Source organism: Trachurus japonicus, chromosome 18 (genome assembly GCF_045865225.1).
Source record: "Trachurus japonicus isolate A0001 chromosome 18, Traja_1.0".
Lineage (NCBI taxonomy): Eukaryota > Metazoa > Chordata > Actinopteri > Carangiformes > Carangidae > Trachurus > Trachurus japonicus.
In genome coordinates this window covers 25,218,389-25,230,357 of record NC_140924.1, presented here as the reverse complement: position 1 = coordinate 25,230,357, position 11,969 = coordinate 25,218,389, and the positions used below count along the sequence as shown (strand labels likewise).

At 46.6% G+C, this 11,969-nt stretch overlaps 1 protein-coding gene across 2 annotated transcripts in view; it reads left to right on the top strand.

The window, feature by feature from the left end:
• Nucleotides 1–1,499: 1,499 nt before the first annotated feature.
• The window catches only part of kirrel1a (kirre like nephrin family adhesion molecule 1a), a 36,990-nt gene continuing 26,520 nt past the window's right edge, over nt 1,500–11,969 (top strand). The window contains exon 1 of one of the 2 annotated variants that reach the window (XM_085806411.1): nt 1,500–1,801. In XM_085806411.1, the coding sequence (XP_085662537.1) occupies nt 1,756–1,801 (46 nt within the window). In that variant the 5' untranslated portion in view covers nt 1,500–1,755. The remainder of the gene's footprint in view (nt 1,802–11,969) is intronic. The other variant, XM_085806410.1, reaches the window with a different exon arrangement.

Sequence of the window (11,969 nt, the reverse complement as noted above, 5' to 3'; positions counted from 1 at the left end):
AAGTCCCCTATTACCCGGTGTGAGACGGGAGGAACCGGCTGACTGTGGAGACCTGCCGGCTGCCGGGGCCGTGACAGCCTCAGCATCTCGGGGAACCGTCTACAATATCGGTAGCCTACATTATGTGACAGGAATGAGGACATGCTGTGTTTGTTTCATCATGGTGACATCACTGCTTTATCCCACTAAATACTCTATAGTATTAGAGGGAATGATGGGAAATATTCCTGTGGTGTTTATTTTCCCCTTTCACTCCTCACTACACTACATACTAGGCTATTTCATCTAATTGTGATGTATGATGTGATTTAAAGATAGTGACCCTTTATCTTTTGGTTCAGGGTGACACAATAACACCTTAGATTATGTTTAATATCAGTCTAATGGTTCATGTGTTCAAACATTTCTTAAGCAATCCTTATGGACAGGTCTATCTATAGCTATGTCATATGTCCCTGCATATAAATCAAGCGATGAAGAGGATATAGCCTATGTAGAGGTGAGTTAAGGTAGGCTTGTCTAAAATGACTTTTTTACCCAGTGGCCTAAGGCAGAAACAGAGCTTTCTCCACAACAGCAAATGTGTCAAAATGATTATGCCTCTCTAAGCTGGTTTGTTATTATTTTTTTCTTTCATAATATTTTTTTGGTGTGTGTGTGTGTGTGTGTGTGTGTGTGTGCCGGTGGTGGACTGAGCAAGATCCAGAGGGAGAGAAAAAAGGGGGCAGTGCTGTGGTGATGCTGACGTGAGAGAGAGAGAGAGAGAGAGAGAGAGAGAGAGAGAGAGAGAGAGAGAGAGAGAGAGAGAGAGAGAGAGAGAGAGAGAGAGAGAGAGAGCGAGAGAGAGAGAGAGAGAGAGAGAGGAATGCGCCGCTAATGAGAATATGACGTCAAGTCAGAGAGATTACAGCGAGCACCGGAAGTAGAACGTGATCACTTTGGATGAAATTTTATTTTATTTGTAAGAGAGGTGTCAAAAAGAGCTTCACAGTTGTTTATGGAAGAGGTTGCAAAGCAATAAGTGTCTACTAATAAAAGTTCTTAAAATTGCATGCATCTTAATTAATCTAATTTGATTATTTCCTATTTACATTATTTTTGCTAATTTCTAAAATACCTCCTATCCTAGGACACGCCATGAATCCATTAACACCTCCAAAAAAAAGTAAATTCATTAGGTCATGAAAATGAGCATTAACAGACCACCTGTGGCCCTATCAGTATGGTTACTTTGTAAAATGGCTTGAGCCGTCACTTTTTGACGGCCATAATTGTGCAGTTAATTAGCCTAAAATTACCAGACACATAAAAATAAATTATTGTATTAAGGAATGAATGTAGCCTCTGAAATTAATATCCTACTACACACGTTTATTCTATATCACTGACACATTTTATTGACACTAACGCAGTTCATCAGCGTAGCCTAAAAACCACATTCTTGAATGGGGATTTTATTTTGAATATCAGGACCGGAAGTGAGCCGTGTCACCGCTGCCAGCTTACCGCCGGAGTGTGGAGTAGAAAACGGACTGACGCTGGAGAGAGCAAAGAAGAGGAGAGAGGTGAAAAAGCAGTGAAATGGTGTAAAAGCCCAGCGGGTCCAGGCCGAACCAGGCGACAGCGGCGAGGAGCGGCGACGCGGAGGATTATTTGTCTTTGTGTTAATTATTGTTAAAGTCAGTAAACTCCCGCTTTTTGATGCTGTCCTCACGGAGGTTTGAGCCAATAACGGACTTATTGGTCGGCTGAACCATGCAGAGGCTGCTGCTCCTGAGTTTGCTGTTGAGTTTTCAAACTGGTAAGACTGCAGTTTCTCTCACCTCTACACCGCATCTCTACCGGGGAGGAAGGTTTCTAATGGAAAACTGTATGAAGCCACACAGGCGTTAGAAACAAATAGATCCCTCCGTCGGTGATCTTTGAGCAGTGTGTGTGTGCGTATGTGTGTGTACGCGTGTGTGTAGCTATGTGTGTTGTGGGGAGGAGGAGAAAAAAAAAAGAGAGAGACATCATATAGGACAGGCTAACGGGATTTCAGAGCATTCCGGTGTGAACCGCAGCGGTATAGCTCACCTTAGGCGTATGTGCGTGCGTGCGGCTGCGTGAGAGCGCGCGCGCGTGTGTGACTGCGTGTCCGCACCGCAGCAATGTATCACACTTTTTTTTTTTTTTTTAATATCACCATCATTGACTACAGGCGGTCGATAGTGCACGTGCGTGTGTGCGTTTAAGTTGAACGCCAGCGGGTGCACGCGCCCACCACCGGTCTAAATGACCTTTTTTTTTTTTTTTTTGCTACTGTAGCCTATATGACAAAAAGCGGGTCTGCGGCTCGGTCGGTTGGTCGGTCGGTTGCTTGGTGAGGCGCTGAGGACGTGACGGGAATGACAGTGATTGACCAGCGCTGCTCTACATGCCAGCAGCACCTCACGCCGCTATCGCAGCTCAATGGCTTGTCAGTCAATGAGACCACTGCTACCAGCCCCTGTGGTGGTCATCCTGGAGTGAAAGGCAGTTTATATACCCTCCTCCTCCTCCCCCCTACTCCCTCTCCATCTCTCTCACTCTCTCACTCTCACACACACACACACACACACACACACACACACACACACACACACACACACACACACACACACTCACACTCACACACACCCCTCTTGTGCTCCTGTCCTGGTGTCCTATACCTGAGTGCTTGGCCACTGTAACCCTCCCCGTGCATTTCAGCAGCACAATGAGGCGTGTGCAGCAGCAGCAGCAGCAGCAGCAGCAGCAGCCCATGCATTTGTTCCCCCTCCGTACCTGTGGGGTGCCAGGTAGACTGTTGGCTTATGATAATCACAGCTGTAGTCGAGTTGCTAGGAGACAGGAGGCTGGAGGAGGAGGAGAGGGAGAGGATGGTTGTAATTTCTCTCTAAGCTACCTGTTTGATCAAGGCATGTAGTGTGTTGTGTCGTTGTTGGCGGCACAGCCACAGCTATCTATCCTCCCTTTTTTTTTTCTTCCATCACTATCATTGTCTACCTTGGGTGACCGGGAGCGTGCGCGGCTGGCCATCACTTCATCATAGGTAGGGGTGGGGGGTGGGGGGGGGGCGTGTTCGCAAGGGGAAGGGAAGGTATAGAAAGGGATGATGTCACCGTGTCTGCCAGGCTTTGTATCGCTCAGCCTCAGCCTCGCCGATGCTCAGCATCCACCCAAAGTGTGTTCTGCTGAGGGGGTCTCACTCTACACACACACACACACACACACACGGGCGGGAGAACGTTGCCTTTCATCCGCATATCAGGCGCTTCCATTAATCCACATGTGACACAATCTGGCAACCTTTTGCAAACGCACAAACAAACAGGAGCCTCTCCATCGGGACCCCTTGTTTCTGTCACATGCTGTCGCCCTGTTCGTCCACTCCACACGGCACCTACAGATGTATAAGCGCACACACACACACACACACACACACACATGAACCAATTACATGTGTGAAGCCATGTGTCCCATTGTCTGTCGTTGCGCTGTAACAACGATGTAATCCATTATCACTCCGTGTTGGGCTCTCGACTCGAACGCAAACATATTTTGCTTCGAGAGGCTTTCCCCAAGACAAGATTAAGCGAGCTGGAAATGTGGATGTGAGATTTAAAACGTTAAGGTCTCAAATCTTCCACTGTGGCTGTAAAAACACAAGAGGAGCAAAGGTAGGTAGAGAGAGCCGAGGTGGACGTCACCTCAGAAGATGGAACGCTTCACCAGGAGGTTCAGGAGCATTTTTCCCTAAGAGCAACGCAGACCCTTATCTCTTCATTAGACTAGTAAAACAGTATTCCATGGCCTGCAATTTGCACATGTAATTGCCTACTAGTGCTAATGATTGCACGGTTATTACTGGAGCAGCTAATTAAAGCTGTGGTGAATGAGAATGTTTTGAAGTTATCTAGATTAAATGATACAGCTGCAACCAGGACAGAGCATACCAAGTCTCTACCAGCAACACCACTGTGATTGATTCCCATCCCTGGCCTTGTATCTACATACCAACCTGGTAATAAGGCCCGAGCATTAACGCAGCTGTTAAATCTTCCTGCATAATCAATCACTGCAAACGCACTCCTTAAACTTCCTAATGAGCAGCAGGGCCTTGAGGTCGGACTGCACCTCCGGCCCCTGGCAGGATGGCGGTCTGAAGTGCTGACTGGGACAAAAGACTCCGGCGCAGGTGGACCATTTGTCGGCCCCGTGTCCTTTTTTTGTGTGTGTGTGTGTGTGTGTGCGGGGACGAGGCCACGAGCTGCTGCTGCTGCCGGCCGCCGCCACCGTTGCCCTTACTGTACGCTCTGAATCACAGCGAGCGAGCCGTGAATCATAGACCTCAGACGGATTCCTGTGTTAGGAAATATTCAGACAGTGGAAGGAGTCAGACATATTTAGGGGGCTCCTCCACCCAGAGAAAGAAGGGTTCCTCAGGGGTTGTTTGATCAGGGAGGCAGCAGCTCCACTGCTGTATACTATACATGTGATGTTAATGACTCAAAGTCGACTGTAATGGTTCATATAAAACCAAAGAATTAGGAAAGCCTCATAAAGAATCCATTTGGGTGGTAAAACACTTTGTTAAAACTGATGATTTACAACGTTTCACGCATTCTTGCCAGTAATCATCTGTGACATTTTCATCGAAATAAATTCCAATTTTTTTTCCAAATCTATGACTGAGTCATATATTGTGACTCCAGATTCTGCTAGTACGTGAAATTGTTTCCATTTGCCGGCGGGAAAAACAATCCTTTTTCAATCCCTTTTCTGTCTCTCACAATACATAAAAGAACAGAGCAGTTAGCTTGAGCTAATCCCACATAGCCTGTCCTCTGTCTCATTAAACTCATGTGTAATCTCAGAGAGGATGTGTGCTTGTTTCTGCTCAGATTACGGCTCAGGGAGACGATATGAGATGATTAGGGGGGAAAAAGCACCACAGATAGAAAGTCAAACTTGTAAAGATACTTACAAGTTTACTATAGAACTATTTATAGTGGCGCGGAAGCGTTGTGCCGTGGTTCAAAGGCTAACGAACCATCTTGCGGTGCTATAGTGAACCCTCTCTGGCTCAGAGTGTAGATCTGGAGTGACATATGTAGCGAGGCAGAAGTCTGTTTTTAATTTTGATCCCAGCGAGCGAGATATGACTCCATCCTACCGTTAATATGCGAATTCGGGTCATGTTTTTTTTTTTTTTTCATACAGGATCTGAATGAAGCCTATTTACCGAAAAGCATCTCTAATTGACATCAGCCACTGAAAGCAATCACTGAACCAGCTGTAAAGCTCAATCTGGGAATGGAGCCCATAATGTTATAATGTACATCCACGCCTGTTGTTCTTCCATCGGGTTCCATTCAATCAACAAATTCTTGGCATTTCTGTCCCGGCGGGTGTTTGTCAATGTGTGACATGTTGATTGCTTCTCTCCGTTGATATGTTTGTTTAAGGGCATTCCTCTGGACACGAGTGTCCTATAATGCTTTTTGAAGTGCTACTTGGGAGAACAAAGAGGCTTGCATGCATGCTCTCAGATGATCGGTTAATAAAAAATAAAAAAAAACCCACAACTGATAGGCTACAGAAGTATGTAGCGGGATAATTTCATGAGCAAACTTGTGGTCGGAGATAAATTAAATCAAAAAGTATACAAGTATTTCCTTTGAGCATCTTCGGCTTCAGCTGTGTTGTGAATGTTTCGCAAGTGAAGCCCCAGGATTTAAAGGCCCCATAATCTGATTGTGTTTGACAGGCCGGGGGCATCCAAGTTATAAAAAGAAAAATGAAAAAAAAAAAACATCCCCTTAAAAATGTTTCTTTATGCAGAGTCCCCTGAGCAAGAGAGGAACACTTTATCACATCTGACTGAATCTATTGGCCTTGTTTTTCCCAAATTGCACGGCCACATTCTGCAGTGAGGAAGGACCAATTGGGGGGGATGAAGGGAGTAAAGGAGGGGGGAGTTACACAAAAAGTTGTGGAAGAGAAAGGAGAGGAGGAGGGTGAGGGTGGGGGGGGGGGGGTGGTCTCGTGGGCAGGTGGGTGAAGCCCGATCGAGAGTGATTAGACTTTTTCGTTTTGTTTTGTTTTGTTTGTTTTAGAGGTGGTGAGGTGGAGGGTGGGGGGGGGCAGTATTGTCGTACAGGGAAGGAGGGTGTGCTGGATGAAAAGAAAAGCGAGCCGGGAGAGGGGAAGAGAGGACGAGGGGACGAAGGAGGAGGAGGAGGGAGGAGTGGTCGGGAGGCCAGCGGCGGAGAGAAAGGGACCATTACTCAGGCCTGACTGCTCCCTCAGTGGGGACAGTGAAGCTGCTCATTCAGACAGAATATGGTCGAGGCTGGTTCAAAGGCTACATTTGCGCTGGAATCGGGAGTGATTGAACCCACATCTGAGGTGCCAGCTGAGCCCCCCCCCGTCCCCGCTGAGGTTAATTGGCATTAATCGGAGTTGCTGTTAACTTTCTTTTTCCCTCTCTCTCGCAACATGAGCCTCTTTCTGCTTACCAAAGTTCATTCCTTCTCTCTCTCTCCCTCTGTCCCCTCCTGGACTTCTTCCTTTTCTCTTTTTTTTTTTTTCAATTTGACTTTTTTTTTTCCTCCTTCTTCTCCTCCTCCCCCCACCATTACTTCTCAGTCTCTTTCCATCTACCCCTCTCTCTCTCTGCTCTCTAATAAGTTCCAGATGTGCTTCTTGCATTCCTCTGGTCGGTGGAGAGGGAAAGAGGGGTTGAGGAGGGGAGGCAGGGGGGGAGGCAGTATGAGTCGGGGGGGAGGGGACAGGAGGAGAAGCACATGAATTAAAACAGGGAGCGCATGATGAGGAGCCCATGTACTGTTACACACACACACACACAGTAACGTGCACTGGAAAACATGCACACATGAGCTGAGGGAGGAAGAAAGGATGCATTGGTGTGTGTGTGTCTGTGTGTGTCTGTGTGTTCGGGGGGAGGGGGGGAAATGTCGGTCCTGTAACCTCAAAAGTTTTGGGACATTCTCCCCCCTCCTCTACCCCTCACCCCTCTCCTCTCTCCTCCTCCTCCTCCTCCTCCTCCTCCTCCTCCTCTTCACCCCCTCCCTCCGCAGGAATGTGGCTGACGCTGATGATGTCACTTCATTTCTCCGCTCTCGCAGTTTCTGCTCCTCAACAGGGACAGGGGCCGGCAGAGAGAGAGAGAGGGAGACGGAGAGAGAGTCGACTTTCTCCATCCATCTTCCTTTTACAATAACAACATTAGGGTCAGCCGTCGAACTAAATCGGTTACCACAGCACCGCAATGCTCGCTGTCTCCTCGTCATGTAATATAACAGCCTGCGGGCTGGAAGCGTAATGAGTGAGCAATCTCTTGGTAGTAATAATCATCAATGGCTTTGAAGTCCAGTCATTAAAACAATGTTGTGCAAGATGCATTATTTTGTCAGAGACCGCCACTGCCAGCTTAACGCTACACCCTCCAGGCTAAGTTTACCTTAACCCAGTTTGCCCATGTTCTAATTAGATTTATTTCATTTACATTAAGGGCAGTCATCTCGAGTCGATGGAAGATATGCTTTATGACCAAAAAGTTGAAGCGGGCATTACTCTGCTGCCCTCAAGCCCTGTCCGTTCTTCAGGGAGTGGTTTCCACATGGACATAGCTTCCTGTTCTGTCCATGTTGGGCGATAGAACCTAGCTCACAGTCCAGTCCAGTCCAGTTCATCCAAAGGTGTTGGATGGAGTGGAGGCCAAGGCTCTGTGGGAAGCCATTTTTAATAACCCAAGGTGTGTGAACTTGTGGCACGATCCAACATGGTCCAACCTGTTGATAGAATACCATTCTATAATATAGCATTGAGAATGTAACAGGAGATTTCCACATCACTTTTTATTATAAGGTTCTATATTAACACGATTAATACAAAGAAAGTATCAAAACCTAAGTCCGCAGAGAAACGCACACAGCCCTGAAACAAGCCGTCAGGATTTCTGTGATTTTGTGATGTCACAACAGAGCAGTCACATCAAGCCCCACCCACTTGGACCGACCATCCAGCCTTACAGGAGTGTTTCCCTGAAATCTGCTTTATTCGCTATTCCATCACTCCGAAGTCAGTCCGCCTGCTCTTTCCTGATTGGCTGACTGACCTGTTGGTCCTGAATTTTGGAGGGAAGAAGCAACACTGAGATGGTTTTAAAAATGTATGTTCTTCACTTCTACACTTTAAATAAAACACTGGAAAAGCTAAAATAAGGAACCTATAATTAGCGCAAGGGTGCCTGGCAAACTGTCAGCAACAATCATGCATGTTTACATGCTGTTGACCATATAAGGCATGTCATGTTTGGGCGTTTTACGCAGAAATCATTGTCTTATAAGAGACTCCTTCATTCTCATTCATTAAACAAGCTGTTTCCTAATGCTGTCCAGAAGATTAACATACAATACTCAGTCTGATTATTGTTGCGCTCTCGTCTTTTAGTGTGTTTTCTGTCAACAGAGACGCCTCCTCTTCAAAGTGACAGTATGCACTTGTGGTGATATTAGCGAGTGGCTCCGTATGAATATTACTCGGCTCTCCGAGGTCAAGGCCCCGGGCTTTTTATTGGATGGTTTGTGACAGATGACATTGCAAGAAGCTACAGTACATACCAATAAAATTAGATTGCAGTGGATTGAATTAAAGCAGACCTTGGAGGAGGTGATTTATTGACGGGACGCCGCTTGTAAAATCGTCCTGCTGGATTCCATCACTGCGCCATGTTGTAACGTGAGGTGAATTTGGTGGACCATCTGAAAGCTGTCAGAAGCTGAAGCTCGCCGGATCACGTGTCTTTTTTTTTTTGGAGGCAGAGCGACTCAAGGAACGGGTCGCTGCCCAAAATCAATGGGGAACCACTGCTGTGAATTATCGATTCATTATGATATCGATTGGGGCCCAGTCGAATTCAGTGGTGAGTCGACCCCCACGATCCGAGCCACACCAGCACGCTACAGCTTGATATGTGTGTTGTTGAGGCTTATCCAGAGGACAGCTATTGTTAGTTCCGGTCACCCTTGGTTACAGCAGAGTATTCTTTGTCAGCCGCCCCGGCGTGTTGGCTGCACAAAGACCGGTGGATTACCAGCGACGGACCGGCGGCTTGAGCATATTCATGTGGCCCCGTCAAATGTGTCACATACCTCGTCCATGAATTATCATATTACTCCACCGCTGATCCCGGGGGTTGTCATGGCCACTGTGCCTATCATTGTGTCAATGGTCCCTCACTGGCTGTAGCCATGGTAACAATGTCTGTAACAGGTTTGGTACAAATAAAGCTCTTCAGATGTGAAATGCATGTACGAGAGGAACCCCGGAGAATGAAAGGGTGGCACACATTCACAGAAAATGAGTGCGCACACCTTCGCAGGAGCATGTGTGCGCTCATGGCGGCATCAAAATGGACAGACAAAGCGCAGCACTAATTCTCCCTCCTGCCATTTCCAAATAAACCTGTTTCCACAGCAACCATTTTGGTAGTAGCGAAAGAGAGGGAATGAGAGGGAGGACCGATGGAGGGAGAGAAAGCTAAAAGCTCGAAGGTGGAAAGGTAGCTCGAGGACAGAGCGAGGTGCTCTAGGTGGGGAGAGGAAGGAGTGATCAAGTCTAAGTAGATGGCTGCCAGACAAAAAGAGAGGAGTGAATAGGGAATGAGGAGGGGGCAAGGCCACAAAGGAGAGGAAGAAAGAGAGAGGTCGCCGACTGCTAGTAAGGGGGAGGACAGCAAGGTAAGATGACAGAGGAAGGGAGCTAGCGAGCAGACAATGCGGCAAACAAAGGAAGGAGTCTGTGAGTCTTTCTCTTTGGGGCTCCTTCTCCCCTCGGCCCTAATCTCCCCCGGGCTGCGTCCCACCTCCAGGAGTCACCTTTGTGTTTGACTGACACAGTGTCAGCCGGCTCAGCGGGTCGCCTCCTTTCACCCCCCCTCCCCTTGTTTTTCCTACCCATCTACGTCTCTCGCTTGTTCCTATAGCGCCGTCGCCATGGTGACAAGTTATTATGGCCATCCTGCCCGGGCGGCCATGTTGTCGAGATGAGACGGGACGCAGGTGCTAGAGTTCCCACGACAGGAGAACTTCATGCATTGTTCACGGGTGCAGTTTAGGAGTGAATGATTGGTCCTGTTATTGATTAGTCAGCTGACAGGTTGATCGCTAATCCTTTGTCAAGCAAAAACCTGCTGCATCCAAAGATATTTCCCAGTTATTTATATTATTGCAAAGTTGAATTCCTTTAAAATAATCAATTTATTGATTGTGATGGGATTTCTTTTCACTATTTCTTGACTTGATTGGGATTAATTTAATTGAATTGATTGGGATTAATTGATAGATCGCTAATCCTTTGTTAAGCAAAAACCTGCTGCATCCAGCTTCTAAACATGATATTTCCCAGTTGTATATTATTACAAAGTTGAATTCCTTTAAAATAATCAATTTATTGATTGTGATGGGATTTTTTTTCACTATTTGTTGACTTGATCAGGATTAATTTATAGGATAAATTGAATTGATTGGGATTAATTGATAGATCACTGATCCTTTGTCAAGCAAAAACCTGCTGCATCCAAAAATATTTCCCAGTTGTATATTATTGCAAAGTTGAATTCCTTTAAAATAATCAATTTAATGATTGTGATGGAATTTATTTTTTATTTGCTGACTTGATATGGATTAATTGATAGTAAAATAGTCATTGTTTACAGCTGTGAATATATTAGATACATTATATATAGCATATAATTAGTACAGTATGCATAGATGCAAATACAGTGCATTTATAATGTGATTCCGTAGTGTATTAAAAGCAGATATCTCCAAGTCAGCTTGTTAGAGCTGGAACAAAAGGCTTGGTCTGTGTCTGGAATAAGTTTTCTGAATGAAAAGGGAAGTTGGAGACAGACTGCTGCTGCACCAGTTAAGTCCAAACCCTCCCGCACGCACTGATAAGAGATGCACAGACAGATGTGTCAGTGCCAGGACCGACTGATGGATTGACAAGTAGATGCATACGTAGTGTCATGTACAGCAGACAGGGGGAGTGGGGGGGTGAGTCAGTGCCGCATGACTCCTATGGCTGCAACTTTGTCCTGAAACAGTGATGTCATCCTCCTCCATCACACTTCTGTGGACCCTGCCGTCTCTTTGTTCTCCTCTTTCCCCGCATCTCATTTTCAGACAGCCCCTCCGTAACACCAACACATCGGCCACACGCAGCGGGCGATATGGAATTAGACAGATAACAAAATCAATTTGGAGCGGATTGACTAACAGTGAGGAGAGTGGGACAAGGAGGGGAGGGGGAAGGGGGGGTGAAAGAGAGAGAAATAATGAGAGACCAGCATCGGCTGCCTGACTATTAATTGGAAAGGTGGAGGGAGGATGAGGTCATTGAAAAATGTTTTTTCATAAAAATGGGTGTACCGAGCACAAGGGAGGATTTCATCAGACACACAGATGCACATACGCTCGTACAGAAAAACTTTTTTTTGGGCAGTAACTTTACACGTCAGCTGTTGCTATGGTGACGCAAGTCTGTGATCCAGCCGAAGCGCGGGATTGGCTGGAGAGGAGCGAGGGAGAGGAAGGCAGGAGCAGGAGACGGGGTGGGGGTGGTGGGGGACTTTGTTGGTGGGGTACAAAGGGATGTGGGGAGGGGGCCAGACACAAAGATAATGAGATCGATGCATAACAATCCATACAAATGGCATTTTATTTAATAGCATCTGATTCAGTGAGGCTGGATGCCACCAGTGAACCTTTTTTTTTTTCTTTTTCCCCAGAACTCAGCATCACTCCCAACCTTGTCTCCTGTCCCACTCAGAGAGGCGAGGCAGTGCTGTGTCTGGAGTGCTGTAAAGCAAGCTTTGACATTCACCACCACCAAACAGCAGGGTGTGTGGCAAATTA